Source organism: Oreochromis aureus, linkage group 1, assembly GCF_013358895.1.
Source record: "Oreochromis aureus strain Israel breed Guangdong linkage group 1, ZZ_aureus, whole genome shotgun sequence".
Lineage (NCBI taxonomy): Eukaryota > Metazoa > Chordata > Actinopteri > Cichliformes > Cichlidae > Oreochromis > Oreochromis aureus.
Genome location: NC_052942.1, coordinates 506,452 through 522,371, shown reverse-complemented (window position 1 = coordinate 522,371; position 15,920 = coordinate 506,452). Strand labels below are relative to the sequence as shown.

The 15,920-nt window shown below is 43.1% G+C and overlaps 1 protein-coding gene across 1 annotated transcript in view; it reads left to right on the top strand.

Annotated features, from left to right (window-relative positions):
- Positions 1-4,586: 4,586 nt before the first annotated feature.
- The window catches only part of adamtsl5 (ADAMTS like 5), a 53,882-nt gene continuing 42,548 nt past the window's right edge, over positions 4,587-15,920 (top strand). The window contains exon 1 of the mRNA XM_031756140.2: positions 4,587-5,418. Within this exon, the coding sequence (XP_031612000.1) occupies positions 5,399-5,418 (20 nt within the window). The 5' untranslated portion in view covers positions 4,587-5,398. The remainder of the gene's footprint in view (positions 5,419-15,920) is intronic.

Below are 15,920 nucleotides of genomic sequence, written 5' to 3'. Positions count from 1 at the left end.
TAGCTGTTCCCAGGACTGCGCTCTTCTGCACAGCCAGAAGTCTTTTGTTATTACCTTGAGGCAACTGTTGGTTGTCATGCTGTATACATGAAACATAAGTAATAAAATAAGATATAGTCAATGAAGATTTTCCAAAGCTCTAACCCTGTGGTGTGCTGGCTTCTGATATTTGCATTTAAAGGCTTCTCTCTGGAAGCAGCACTCCTTTTTGTCTCTCTTTGTGTTTGCCTTAAAAGATCGATGCTACATACGTGCACAATGACATTAATCACATGACAAGATTCATGAAAATCCAAAATAAGACACTAAAATGATGCTATTCACCTTGAGAGCTGCTGTCTGTGCTGGGCTGTGAAATCTGAGTTCTGCTTTGGCATCCTTTGAGAACCAGCCAACATTTCAACAGTTTGCATTGAAAGAAAGTGCCAATCATCGGTGTGACCCTCGTACAGCCAGTGGTCCTCTGTGCTGGGAGCTGCTGTTTACTTTTTCTTTCTATGTTGAGGAACATGCTTAGAAGCGGTTCTAGATTAGACGCCGGCACCGCGCTGGTGGAACGGGGATATAATTTGTTTGGCCTGCTCCCTGCCCCAGTTCAGCTCTTGATGTGCAGGTATTCACCAGTATTTGTTAAAGGTGCTGTATCTGTCAGATTTACAATATGGATTTTCTCTAGACAGCAATAAAACTGTTAAAGAAGGCCGACACACCTGAAGAGCTTCCTAGCAGCAGCTGTGCCAAGGCTGCATATAATGTGTATGATTTCTCACAGCACCTTCCACAATCTTTCATCAGCGCTGCTGCGTGAAAGCCAGTCCTCCCATCAGCTTCTCCATTCGTCCTGGCCGCCTGCCAAGCTCAGTAAAAACCTGAAAGAGAGGCGAGGAGCGGGGGTGGAGGGGAGGGGTGGAGGGTGGAAGTGCAGCCCTCCATATCCCCCTCCTAACCCCCAACCCTCCTCCTCACTAATATCTCTGAGGAGCGGGAAAGTGCCTCCTCACCTCAGAAAGCTCTTATTAGAGGGGAGAACATAGTAAGCTGCCAAAAGCAGGCAGAGAGAGAGAGAGCGTGCACGTGTGCGTGAATGTGATGATCACTGTAAACACTCGGCTATCGGTCTCTCGGTAAACACACGGAGTACTAAAGTGTGCTCTGTAATGATGGGGGAACTATAGGGAGGGCGTAGGAAAATCTCTCTACAAGCCGGGACAAGCATCCAGACCTCGGAGCGCTTAACTAATCATTATATACACGAGTGCTGAGGAGCTGCTTACTGCCCACGGAAACATTTCTATCACATATGACTGATAGGCAACTTGAAGCTGTTTAGAGCTGCTTAAATACTTTCTGAACCAAGATGAAGACGTTAAACATTTATGCTTTTTGTCTAACTGCATGGAGCCCTTTGACTGATTACTCTTTGTAGAGAAATTTGAAGAAAACAGAGAGTTTCACTGTAAATGAAACCCAGAAAAGGACCAGTTCCAAAGCACTTCATACCAGTACTAGCTTTTTTATGTGAGGGGAGGGAAGAACCATGACCTTCTCCGAGCTTCTGTAATAATTTGTTCTTGAACTTGTGATCTGAGTTTTCAGGGACTGGCACCAGCACAGCCCTATTGGAAAAAAGCAGCTCTGAGCAGTGCTTGTATGTAGTTACAGCATTGTGTTTAGGCAGTCCAGATTCCACCATCTGTTTGGCACACATGAAAACTGGTCAACAGCAAAAACTTGCCTTAATGCTTCGCTTCAGGCAAACAAAGTGTGGACTGAGAAGATTGATGATGTCGGCATGGTTTCGACCGTGAGTCCGTTTTCTGTTAGCTTGACGTTTAAAAGATTCAGACCCACACAAAAACTTGGTGGTGTGTTGTGGCTTTGGGCTGTTGCCACTTTGTCCCATCCTGCTGTGTACACATCAGCCGCCTTTTATCTTCTTAAGTGCGATGCTGTGGTCCACTGGAGTCTGTGATGGTTAAACCAAACATGCCTTATTTAGTCTACCCTCACACTTTAACGTACACTCTGTTTGGCTGCCGATGGCTTCCGCCTCTCTGATGCTTCAGATTTATGACTCATTTTGTCTACAAGTCAACATTTGTAGGTTTCTCATGTTTTTTGGCATCTGTAATGTTTACAGGCACCATGTATGACCCTGTATGGTCAAAAATACGCTCAGTACCAGAGCTGAGAGGTGAGAGCGCTGTCCTGTTTCCTCTGGTATGTCTGCATGGCTCCAGATGATAGCTCAAGGTCGCGTGTGGAAACTGAAGCACAGCTCCGATTAACTGTAGCTGTCTCGGCTGAGCATAAAGGGAGTGTGCTCCGAGTTCACAGAAAGGCCGTGTGGTTGCTCCACTATCCCTAAGTTATGCCAGTTGTACCACTGCACAAGCGGTGCAGGAAACTGGAGATGACCTGGATGTTACTGTCTCATTGCAGAAAACACTCCAACTGTAACATCAAACCTGCTAAATAGGAGCTTTGGCACGTCAGACATAAAGCACAGTGGGAGACAAAAGGAGAAGCCTGAGGGATACAGTTACACACAGGTCCAGAGGAAGAGGGGTTTTAAATGTGCCTGTAAAATAAAAAGAAGAAACTAAGACTGTTTTGAAATGATTAAAGGTGTCCTGACATGTCGATGCAGAGGTCTACCTTTCTGAAGGAGTCACCCTCTGAAACAAGGAGTCACAGAGGGTGACGTGATGTGGAGGAATTAATGGAAGATGAAGGCAATGAGAACGGGGCGAGATGAAAGAGGCAGTGATGATAAAAGGCCTGAGAGGAGGAGGATGTCGCAGATACTGATTTGTTATTTTTATGGCTGTGCGGGCTCTTAGACACAGTTTCATTTTTCAAGTTGTTTTAATGCCGTTTTATTGAACTGAAACAAACACCGATCGATGAACTGGTTTATGAAACATACAGGTTCAATCCAGTTCTTTGCCTCTTTTTGTTTGTTAATACCAAATAAACTGTATAAATGTTACATCAATATAACATGCTAAACTCATAAACTCATAAAAAGTCACACAGACTGCTTGTTGTTACCTGGCTCACTGTAAGAGGATATATCAATAGCATATAACACGTTTACATCTAACATGTAGGAATGCTGTAAAATAGGAGTGTCTGATTATTTTGGACAAGAAGTTAAATAAAGATTTACACCCTTTTTATTATTCCTAAAATTGCATAAAGATGGAGGATCCACGACTAATGAGACGTCGAAATAAAGTCACGTTTCTTCAGCAAATGTATGTTTGTTACTTAAGAGTCTTTCCCTTCTGACCTGGAGCAGGTAATCCTGGATTACCAAGGTAACTAAACAGAAACAGACAGTCTGCAGACTCACAGTGTGTTGATTCTTCTTTGTTGTTTTAAAGAAATCTTTGCCTTTGTGGTCCTTGCTGTTTTTGTAGGGAAATGTAAGGCAAAAGAAGATTCCCAGACCTAACTGTGGTCCCCATGTTTCATGTATCAGCCCTCTGAGGTGCACACAATCTTGTGAAAAATATTTTTTTTATTAGAGCAATAACTTGAAGTATCGTCTAACATTAGATGGACTTGGGTTTGACTCTAGAATACTTTGGTACACAGAAGAGCTCACGGTCAGCGCAGTGACTGAAAGGTGCCCAGTTCATATGAGGTGCTTGAGCTTTCTCTTCACAACCTTTACAAAGCTGTTCAGTCTTTTGTTGTAATGTCCGAGGTTTTCAAATTTAACATGCTAACTAAGGCCTGCCAAGAATGAGATCGCTTGCTTTTTCCCTTTTTTTTAAACATTACACAAGCTGGCCCTGGGGTGAATTTTCTGGGACATCCACACCAAGAAAGGAGTGGCAGCTGTCTTGCTTTCCACCAGTGAATAATCCCTCTCACTGTACAATGATGAACTTCAGACTGTTTGGAAATGACCTTTTAGCTTTTCACAGATTGATGAGCAGCAACAATTACTTCTTTAAGATCGCCGCTGATGTCTTTCCTCCCTGGCATTGTGGTAACACACACCTGATCGCTCAGCAAAGTGCCAAAACTTCTGCTTTAATAGAAGTGCTCACACCTCCCAGTGCTGGCTGCTGCTTACCCTCTTCACCTTACTGCTTTCCTATTCCTGTGGAAGCAGGAAGAGTAAACTCCGTTTTTAGACACTGCTGAATTTTGGCTTTAATCAATAGTACTGTAGCAATACTGTAATAGGTCAAGTGTTGTAATACAGCTGAGGTTTTATTTACCTCATTTTAATACTGGACGAAACCCGAGGATGAGGAGGATGACTTGTACATTTGAAGGAAGAAGATATTTTCTTCAAATACAGTTAAAAATATTTTAACTATGTAAAAATGTAACAAAAGTGCTTTTGAACTACAATAATAAATGCTTTCAGTGTTACATTTGCCCCCAAGCTCTACTTTCTTCTTGATTTATATCATAAAATTGTGTTTTTACTGAAGATATTAAATGGTACTGTTATAGTGCAGACATATATGTTCCTTCAAAGATGTCTGTTGTGAAGCTGCTCCATTTCCAAAGTTGAACTGATCTTACTGAGGTGAAGGGACGGTAGGTTTTACCGCCTCTGACGGGCTGCTGTGCTGTGACGGGGAGAGAGGCGTGTTCACGGCAGGAATGCCGTGCTCAGGTGGAGAAAGAGAGAGAGAAGCAAAGAGAGAGAGAGACACGGACACACCGACACAACAGCAGCAGCCGAGCTGTGGACAAGTGGGACACGGCTCGTGGCCCCCCGTACTCCTGAGAAGTCGTCTCCGCTCCTCTGTGCGCACTTTGGCCAGCCGGAGAGGAAGGTCACGAATAACAGAGAGGAAAGTGCCACCGGCGCTACCTGCTGCTGCTGCGGCCACAGCCAACCAGGAGTCACCTGCCGGGAGGCAAAAGTGCATTTTAAACATAGTTGTAGGACTACATTGGAGTCGTGGAAGATGTTCCACGTGGCTGATGGTTTATAAGAAACTCTTTTTTTAAAGGACGAAGGGCCCTTCGTGTCACTTTTTGCACTTGAGCGTCCAGCAAAGGAGGTCTTACAAAAATTAATGTATTTATTATTTTCAGGCTTTACTTGTAACTGATGTCATGTGTTTGGGGAAGTGGGACGCAGCTGTTTGGATGGACAGGCACTGCAGCTGAGAGAGAGTGAGAAAGACGAGACTTCCTTCAGAGTGTCTGCTAAAAAACAGCGAAGGCAAGAAGGAAGAAGCCTCCAGCAGACGCAGGGACATGGATGGTATCGCTGGCTCTGAAATCCGTGTGTCGGCGCAGTCTGCAGATTGGGTGCACAGGGCGTCTGAGCCGTGACAGTTCATCATGACAGAGAATCCAAACTGCACCTGACATCGAATGTAACGTTACCGGAGCCCACTCCACTACAGGATCCGCGATGTCCTCAGTCCAGACGAGGTAAGAACGAGGGGCTGTAAATGATCTCGCTGATCAAGTTTAGCTTCCACCCGCAGGTGGGATTAAGTTACTGTGATTTCTAATAAGACTCCAGCTTTGATGAGAGGTGACAAATTTCAGAGAAGCAACGTGGAGCCTGTCTGTCCTCTGATTGAGCTGCATTTGAAGGAGGAAATATGTGGTGGCTTTAAATATTTACCTTGAGTTGTTTTTTTCTTGCAAGGAGCTGCAAAGCCTTGAACATTTCTTGCACTGCATTGAAGGATGGGAGGTGATAAATTCCAGGGACAGTTGAGTTTTTTTCTTCCCCAGTGGGTTGGTTTGTTTGTTTTGTGGTTTGCTCCATTCCAAGAAGTTCAAGGAAAACTTGTGCTGTGGGACATCTTTTCTCAGTTGTTTTGGTGCATATTTGAAAAAGCTTCGTTGCTCAGGTGCTTCTGTGTTTCGCTTTATTTGGTTTGTGCATTTGGTTTGACTTGGAGCAGCTTAGTTGATCCTGCAGTCGCCTGTGAAGCCAGGGGCAGAAGTCATATCCAGTCTGCTGTAGGCTACTTCCTACCAGAGGGTGAGGTAATCCCCCTGATATTACAAGTCCCGACTCCACATTCCACACGCCCTGATACTCTACCTTTATCTCCTAAATGTCACTGCCTATAAATACCCTGGTAATATTTTATCTAATCCTTACCCTGCAACAGAGAACACAAACACAGAGGACTGCAGAGAGACTCAAACTTTGCAAAGCTTTTTTCATATCTGCCTTTCAAATGGACCTGGTGTGCACTTGATGCCGTGCATCAGGACACATTTGTAGGACCGCTGTCAGCCAGGCTGGTGTGCAGCAGGAGAAAGAGGAGAGAAAGAATTGGCTCAGGGCACATTTTCTATGTCGGGTAACTCTTCAGAGGAATGTTTGTTTGGGAAGGAGCTGTCAGACTCATGAACAGGTTTAATCTTCTTACCATGGAACACTGAGCATATAGCTTCAAAACGAGGACACTAATTTGGTGTAACATGCAACGATGTCACTCTCTCCTCCGGCAAGGAATTTCAATCCCTTTCTCTCGCCTGGGATTTGCGCTTTAAGCACTAGAGAAAGACATTAGTGTTTTTTTTTAAGTGGCTCTTTGTAATTGATGGATTGTCCTTGATGTGTAATGAAAGACAAAAAGTTATCCAAACATCAGTTTTCTTCTAATAAACACAATGTTCTTAATATAACAGAGGCAAAGCTGAGGTACACGATTTTGCACTCCAGTGTTCATTTTTGCAGACATGTTCTGCAATGGCCTCTACGTGCATATAACGCATCTGGTCCATGATGAAGATTGAAGGTAGTTTTTGAAATTATGAAAATCTCTCCAAGTTTTGTAATGTTTTTGGCTGTAACTGCTAGAAGCAGGTGATAGTAGACCCAACATTAAAACCACTGGAACCAAGAACCATCAGTGATTATCAGGGATAATCACTGATGGTGATACGGGCAACAAGTGAACGGCAGTGCTTGAAATGATGGAAACAGGAAAAAATGGGGATAATGATCATAGAGACTTTAATAAAGGCTATATTAGAAAATCATAGTAGCGCCAAGAGGGCAGGTCTTGTGGAGGGTACCCTGTATCCCACGGTTACTAGCTTCAGAGAGCCGTGATCAGTAATGGCCATGGGGAGATTTTTGCTCTTCTAAAAGACTTGCTAAAAATGTAAAGGCTGCTAAAAAGTTTATGGAGCAAGTGCAGACCTCCAGGAAAATGTGGAAGTACCAACAACAAGCAGTTTCTCTAATGGCCACATGAGGCTGGCTCCAAAAGTGAGTCAGTCCCCAAAGGCTGCCATGTTCAAATGCCAGATGTTTTAGGTTTAAAAAGCATGTTTACAGCCTGGAGCAAAAACCGTTTCAGCCTCTTTCTATTGATAAAGTCTCCCTCCATAATAACTGTACAGGAGCTGGATTTTTTTAAAACTCACCTGTTCGGATATTTAAAATGCTGAAAGTTGGTCACCATTAATGGACGCAAATAAATGATGTAGTCCAGGCTGAGCGGAGTGCCCAATGAGGCCTGGGTTTGCTAGGCCTCACCTCTACTAACTCTAGTTCCTGAACCGGTCATCTCCACTCCATTTTTAATGGAAACATCTCACAAATGAAGTGACCTGTTGTGTAGTACTGACCATCCATGAAATCTGTGCCTTCAATTTGGTGAGTGAAATTCGAGTATCTTTTTAGCTTGATACTAATTAGCAGATCTGTGCACCTACACTTTTGCCTGTGAATGCAGCTCACTAGCATTAGCTGATAACTGATAACTTCACTTTTTTAAAAAAAATTTACATTTAAACTCTATATTGTGTATATTGTGCATTTTGCTATTTATCGTACTGTTTATTTTAATCTCTGTGTGCAGCGCTTTGTGACTACCTGTCTATGAAAAGCGCTTAATAAATAAACTTTACTTACTTACTTCTGGCTCCAAAGATACATCCAAATCACCAATGGCGAGGCTTCGAAATGCATAGTCCAGGCTGATGTTGCGTCACCTTTGTCTTATCTGTCTTTGGTTTGGACCTTTGTTTATGCCGTCCATGATCCATTGTGCCTACAACACGCATGTGAGAGTTAGGGCCCTTTCACATACAAAGTGCAACATGCTAGCTGCGACGTATAGCTGTGTGACCAATAGAAATTCAGAGCCTGTAGTACGAATGAAGATCATGAGTTGAAGCAAATAAGTGATGTAGTACAGCCAGAGCCCAGCGCAGTGCTCGCTGCTTCCTGTGTGAAAAGGGTGGATGTGAACCATGGAGCAATGGAAGAAGGTGGTTCACGTTGCAAAGACAGGATTATTTGGACCTGTTACAAACTTCTTTGTTGTGGATGCCACAGGACATCTTCTGGGTTGTTGTGGAGTCCACGCCTTAATGGGTCAGAGCTGTTTGGTGGGAGACCTACATGAGCGAGCAGATGGTTTTAATGTCGGAGCTGATTGGAGTAATGTTGCCGCAAGGAAAAAAGTACTGCATCACAATTTGCCAGTTACATCTGTGAATTATCCAGTCTTCATTTTAAACTCTGGGACTGGCTGCTTTAAATCTCAGTGCGCCCTGGGAGCTGTAATTAGGAACACATCAGTCAAACCGTCAGATACAGATTCTTCAACTGAGGTCCTGATACATTTTTAAGGGTAAAAAGACCCATAGAGCAAACGTGGAAGCAAGGCAACTGTACCAATATTATAACTGTGTTACATTTATCTTATTATACAGATACTGATGCTGAATTCGTTATAACATTTTAATTATCTATTAATCGAAGAACCACATTTGTAAAGTAAGTAAAATTGTATTTATATATCACTCTTCAAGTCAAACATCATAAAGTGCTTAGAGTTAAAGTTTAAATAGGTTTAGTGAAAGAGACCAGCAAGTCCACAGATCTCAGGCTCAGAAGAAAAGAGATCAAGAGTCTGGGGGCCACTGTTGCTAAAGCTCCTTTATGTTTGTATGCTGCAAAGCCAGCAGGTCCTTATCACATGATGGCAGGGACCTGCTGTGGATGTATGGAGCTAAAAGCTCTCTGATGTGCGCTGCTGCTTGCCCATGCAGAGCTCTAACATTTTAAAACCAGAATCTTAAAGTGGACTGTGACGTTGATGGGGAGCCAGTACTGCTGAATTTGCACTGGTTTGAGGAGAGTACTTAGAAGCCTCGCAGCGGCATTCTGAACAACCTGCACACGCTCCAGGGAGCATTTGTTAAGACAAGCGAACACAGGCGCCATCATACCAGAAACTCTTGTGATGATTCAACGTGGAGAGTTTGATGTCCGTCCAAGCCATGAAGTACTTCAGATCTCAGTCACTTGCCAGTCACAGCTTCTCCCAGTTTAAAACTATTTGCAAAAAACCTTTGTTTTTAGATACGCCACAATGACCGAAGACAAGAATAAAGGACGGGGCAAAAAATAGTACTTCAATTCTCAAAACAGATTATTTGCTCAAATAGGTCAGATCACAGCCACAGCTACAAAAATACCCACATTAAAGATGTTTTCTCGAATGAAATCAAGGCATGAGTGTGATAATCAGCATGGGAGATGGTTCAGATGTGTCCTCGTCAGTGGAAATAATATTTTTGGTTTAGGTAAGGAACAGTAGCTGGAGGACACAGGACATCAACGTTGCAGTAGGAAGCTGGCAGGATGTCCAGTCATTGCATTCTCACATACTTTGTTGGTCAATGTCCAGAACAGAGCAAACTAAAATGAAACACTTTGGTCTTACATTGGTTATTTCATCTTTTTCACTTTTGTCACTTTGTGTCCCTCTGTCAGTACAAACAGTAGCTGACAACAATCACTGACTTCCGGCAAACAACTGGAATGCTGTTACTGACCCAGCAGCAAAGTAAACTCTTGCTGTCTCGTTGTGCCGATTTCTTTTTAAAGAAAACCTCAGAAACTCCTATAATGTAAAACTAGTCCTTCCACAGGTGAGAGTAACAGAAGGTTAACAAATGGTAGAGGGTGGAATCCACTTTGAACAATTTCCTGTCGTGGATATTCACATTTATACACTTTCCATGTTACTTTGAAGCAGGTACTGACCGGCTTATCTGCAGCGGCCCATGGGCTCTGTCGGAGACAAAGATGAAGCCATGCAGTCATTCCACAGACGGACGCTTTCTAGTTTCAAGGATCAGGCAGATAAGGCTCTACTGCTCTTTGTGCCTTTCTGAACTCAAGCTTTGTGTCCAAGGAGGACGTGACGCTTTTCTCTGTTAGCAGGATGAACCTTTGTGGCACAATGTGAAAACTGATAGGTGCATTGGTTTTGTGACAAGGAATAACTGAACTGGATGTGATCTAAATCATTAATGTTTTTAATCCATAATGTAGAAAATCTGACAGAGACTTGAAACTTGACTCCCAACCCTCAGGATACATTTATGTCTACTTAGTGTTTATGTTTTTTTAATCTAAGACAGGCTTCACTCTTTATGTGGATAGAAGACATTTTGAAAAGCCCATTAAAACATGGTGGGTTTAGCCCACATGTCATCACAGCATCAGTTGCGTGCATCTCTCCACATTCTCATCTTGTGAGACCGTGACTGTCGGCGACCTGAGAGGCTCTGCTTCAGTCAAAGTGGCTGTGAAAAGATAATCTCATAATCCCCGAGGTATGGTGGTGTACCAAGGTTGTTTCCCTGTTGTGGAAGGAGCAAAGTGAAATCAAGTGAAGCAAAGCAAGCCAAACAAAGGGAAGGCACCATAGTTGAGTCTAGACATTTTGGCAGCGGCCATCTATAATTATTTTACAATTAACCACAATCCTCTCTGAGCATTTAACAAACAATGACACTGGATGTCTTTTTTTCTTTTTTACTACTTTTTCACGTGAAGCAGCTGCTGAGCCACAGAGACTTTTGCCTCGTCTTCAGAGAGGCTCATAGGCCCTAACCCAGACCGAGGCCACTGACAACTTAGTAAGCACAGATCCAGGGATCAGAGCCGGGATCGGGCGCTTCAGACTGAACATCTGGTTCTTTCATTTTATTCAAACGCGTGCTCCGCTTAAGCATCTGACCCTCCACCAGTCAATCTTGGGTCACTAAATCTCAGGGTGGGTGAAAGGTCAAGTCTTGCCTCTGGCTGGAAGACATGTTGCTTTTCCAAACTTGGTGGGTGTGCAGATATTTGTAGGGCGCCATACAGAAACACTTAGACCGAGATCCCACACAAAGAATTTAAATGAGCAGAGATGTCGAATTGAAGTGTCTCCGGCGTTGACGTGACTCTCGGCTTCCAGGAGGTCAGAGGTCACATTCTCACCTGCAGCGTAATCAAGCCAAAGCGCTATAACAGAATCCGTGTAATTACATGATAGCTGTGCGGTGTGTTGCTTATTTGTGCAGGGTGGGAATGTGAGAGCTACCTGTCTGTTAGGGCGTGTTTAAGGCAAGGTTCGTGAGTTCAGTCACATTACAATGCAAGGGTGGGGAGAGTGCAGAGAACTTTACCTCTCTTAAGACCTGCTGACGTTAGCCACAGGTGAGTTACCTGTCTGTATATGGGTTTGTTGCCAAGTCACAGTCACTGTTCATGGCAACCCACTTTCTGAGTCATCATAACGAATGGATCTGATGCAGATCAGTGTTTCAAGTAAAAATGAAAGATCTGTAGCCTATCGATGGCATATGTAGAATATTCCAGATCTACAACCCAATGAAGCTGGTGCATGTGATTCATGCATGTGATCGTGGTTGTAGGTGATGTTGCTCCACAGACAGCGACTGTGCTACAATACACAACATCTCTGCCTGTCAGAAGGCCTGCATGAGGATCAGGTGCTGAACAACCAAAACTGGCTCACATGTACACCCTCGCTTACTTAACTATATCAAGGGTCTTACCTGTTGGCATGTGGTTGCTAGGCAACAGATGATGCTACCTAGCAACCACCTTCAACCGCCCTTTTAGTTTACTAACAGGTTAAATTAGGCCATCTACACCTTTTATGCACCTATAACACCTCAGTATTGTAACCTCTCATTTACATCCACAAAGCTTGAGTTGTGCAGGATATATTTGACGACATCATGTTCTCCAGGCAACAGCAGACTAAACTCACAGAACAAATAATACTACAGCATGTACTGCTAAATAAAACTGAAGCCAATGCAGAAGCACTTTAACCCTGTATTCTTTCTAATGGGAAGTAGAGGGTGAAGTGTATGAGGAAACCCCCCTAATATTCACTTCATGTACAACCTCATTGCTTTTTTATTGGATTTGTGGTTTGTTAGTTTCATGTCCAAGAGTAAGATAGATGATAAACTGTATTCTTTTGGATGTGGCTACCTACCAATTAATAAGTCAGTACCATATAAGCATGCAGTGTTCCTCAGTTTCTCAGTTTGAGCTGCTCTTCACTCATCACGTCTTGTTTAAAACACCAGTATGGCAACAGCCAAACGCTCCGGATGAAGCTTCACAAGAGGACTTAAAAACCAGTGGGTAACGTCATGGTGACCAGCATCTTTTATATATGGTTCATGGTTGTAATTGATCAGCTAATAACTGTAGCAAATGTCCACATTTGAAACACTGATGTTTTTCTTTTTTTTGGTAAATAAATGATTGGACATTTAAGTGATTCTTGAAATGTTTTTCTTTTTAGTTAATAGTGAAAGTTGGGTTCAAGTTCACCAAAGCATAGATAGTAATCTAACAAGTAAACAAGTTATAAAGTAAACTACACCATGTATTATATTGTTGTAATGTTGGAAAATATGATGCTTATATTCAAGCAATTCATATATTCAAGCAGCAGCTGATCTAATTTATGCACTCTTTTTTAGATGAAATGAGTCGTAACTTCTAATGTAAATTCCTCTGACATTTGCCAGACCTTCAAATGCCATTTCCACTAAAATGATGTAAAACAGACAATGATCCCATCTGAGAACCATCCAGAGAATAACGCAAAGATTACTCATTAAGTAAATATGTTGTGGATCGGTGTGTCGTCCGTTTCATCTCCCTCAGGGAAACGGCTAATCAGCAAATACTCCTCCTGCAGAATAATTCAACGTAATAAATTATATATTGTGTTTATCTCTAGCCTGGTTTATTAGCTTACTCTTTTTGAATAAAAGCGCAGCTGCTTGATGATTTTAGCCATATTCTGTTCGTTATTTGTTTGATAATTGTTTGTGCTTTTTGGTCTTTTTCTAAAGTCATGAGCGCCACTAATGTCAGTCCAAATAAACAACTAGTCTCACGTTGATTAGAGCCATTTCCCTCCCCCTGCCCTGCAGCTATTTGCTAATGTGCTGCTATAGTCTTAATGAGAGCAGGAGGAGGCGGGCTGACTCCTGCTCGCCTCTGTGCGGGCCCCTGCAGTGATGGGGCCAACCAGCCAGTCGCTGCTGTCTTTACATGTTCAACAACAGCAGCCAAAGATCAAGAGAAACTTGAGAAATGACTCCGTTTTGTGGGCTACTTTATCGATCTACATTCACATAATGTTGTTTTTGTGAAACCATGCTCATGCATAAATGAGTAAGTGTTGCTTATCTCTGGAAAACTGATGTTTTTTTTAATGAACATAATAAAAAAGCAGTTCTCTAAACAAATATTAAATAAATAATAATTTTTTAAATAAATATTAAAAAATGTGTTTATCACTCAAAATTGGCTGTACGTGTGAATGGTTGAGTCTGTGTGTCAGCCTTCTGATAGAGGGCAGCATATTCAGTGTATACCTTTCCTCTCGCCCTTTGACAGCTGGGAGAAGCTTCAGCCTCCTTGTGACCCTGGATTTGAAAGGCAGTGAAGAAACGGGAGGGTTGGATCACAACAAACCATTTAGCAAACAACATTCTTGTATATTATACTTCATTCACCAACAAACGGTTTACATATAGTGCATGATATGAATCATTACATTTTTATTCTCTTTTGGTTGTGCAATCCCTCATTTCTCATGCAGCTCTGTTCAAACTGGAACTAACTGAGTTACCGTGCAAGTGAAAAAGAAGAAGATTAATGCAGGCTCAAAGTGGATTACATGTCTAAAACAAGCCTGCTAATTGATTTATTATAGGAAAAACACACCCATAAAAACATCTGTCCCGCCCAGGACACGGCACAGAACTGCAGCACAGGCCTGTTTGTTTTCACTCTCAAATGCTCAAAGATATGGGAATGAATTACAAACACGTATCGGGCTCTCGTGATTCTTGTACAGAGATTCAAATCTTAAAAACAGTGTAGTCGCATTTAAAGCTCCACTTTGATGATGATTACATGCATCTGGTGGAGAATCTGTCCTGTTCTACCAGAATAAAACCTACAGTACAAAGACATGTATGCATTTTCATGTATGGATCAATAACGCTGCCATTTTGGAAAGAAATCAATTATATATGCTGTGCAAAATTCTTGAGCCAACCCATCCATCCATCCATCCATCCATCTTCTTCCGCTTAGCCAGGGCCAGGTCATGGGGACAGCAGCTGAGGCAGGGTAGAGGGAGACCTCCCTCTCCCCAGCCACCTCCTCCAGCTTGTCCGGGGGAACACCAAGGTGTTCCCAGGCCAGCCAGCGTGTCCTGGCTCTTCCCCGGAGCCTCCTCCCAGTGGGACATGCCCGGAACACCTCACCCAGGAGGCATCCTTGTCAGATGCCCGAACCACCTCAACTGGCTCCTTTCGATGTGGAGGAGCAGCAGCTCTACTCTGAGCCCCTCACAATGGCTGAACTCCTCACCCTATCTCTAAGGGAGAGGCCAGCCATTTCTGCCGCTTTTATCCGCGATCTCGTTCTTTCTGTCACTACCCACAGCTTGTGACCATAGGTGAGGGTAGGGACATAAATCAACTGGTACTTTCACGCTCAGCTCTCTCTTCACCACAACGGTACAGCGTCCACATCACTGCACATCTCTGTCAATCTTCTGCTCCCCTCAGTTGTGAACAAGACTCAGAGATGCTTAAACTCCTCACTTGTCCCTGACCCAGACTGGGCACTTTGCCTTTTTCCGGCTGAGCACCATAGCCTCAGACTTGGAGGCGCTGATTCTTATTCCTGCCACTTCCCACTCGGCTGTGAACCGCTCCAGTGTGACCTGGTGGCCACCACCTGATGAGGCCAACAGAAACACATCCTCTACGAAAAGCAGAAACGAGATTCTGACACCACCTGACACCAAGTTGTTATGCCTAGAAATTCTCTCCATAAAACTTACGAGTCCAACGCTTTTTGAGATCAACCTCTTGCAGCGGGTGTATAAGGATCAGATGGCCCGTAGTAACTTGCCAACCCTCATTATTTTATATTTAGTTAGGAAAAAGAGAAATATTTACATAAATACAAAATTAGGCAAAAACAGAGTTTGTACAATTCTAACAAGCCTGAAAGTCAATATTTGGTATGACCATCTTTATTCAACACAGCTTGAACTCTTGTAGGCAAATCTACTTGTAATTTCTTTAAAAGTGGTCTTCAGGAATAGTTCTTCAAGCTCCCCGAAGGACACCCAAAATTTATCTTTGGATGTTGGCTGCATTTTCTCTTTGTTTTTTGTTGTTGTGTTTTTTTGCATTTTTTTTTTTTTGTTGTTCTTGTGGTGATCCCACTTTACAATAATGTTGAGTTCCAGGCTCTGGGGAGGCCAATCCACGATTGATATTGTTTTCTTGCACATCTTCTTTTGTCCCTGAAAGACACACTCAAACCATGGGGGTGTCCAAATTCATGGGCTGCATCCTCCTGAGGACGCATTTGTAGACCGATTACGTCACAGCGACGCGCCGAAGGCTGTCCAAATTCGTAGACTCCTCCGAATGCAGCCGACAAATGCGTCCTCCTTTTCCCCGAATTTGAAGGATGGGTCGGGTGTGTCCTTCGTGGCCCACCATATCCCAGAATTCATAGCACGGCCCAGCCAAACTCCAGTTTCCAACAATGGCGGCCGCTACTAAGTTTTAAAATTACTCTT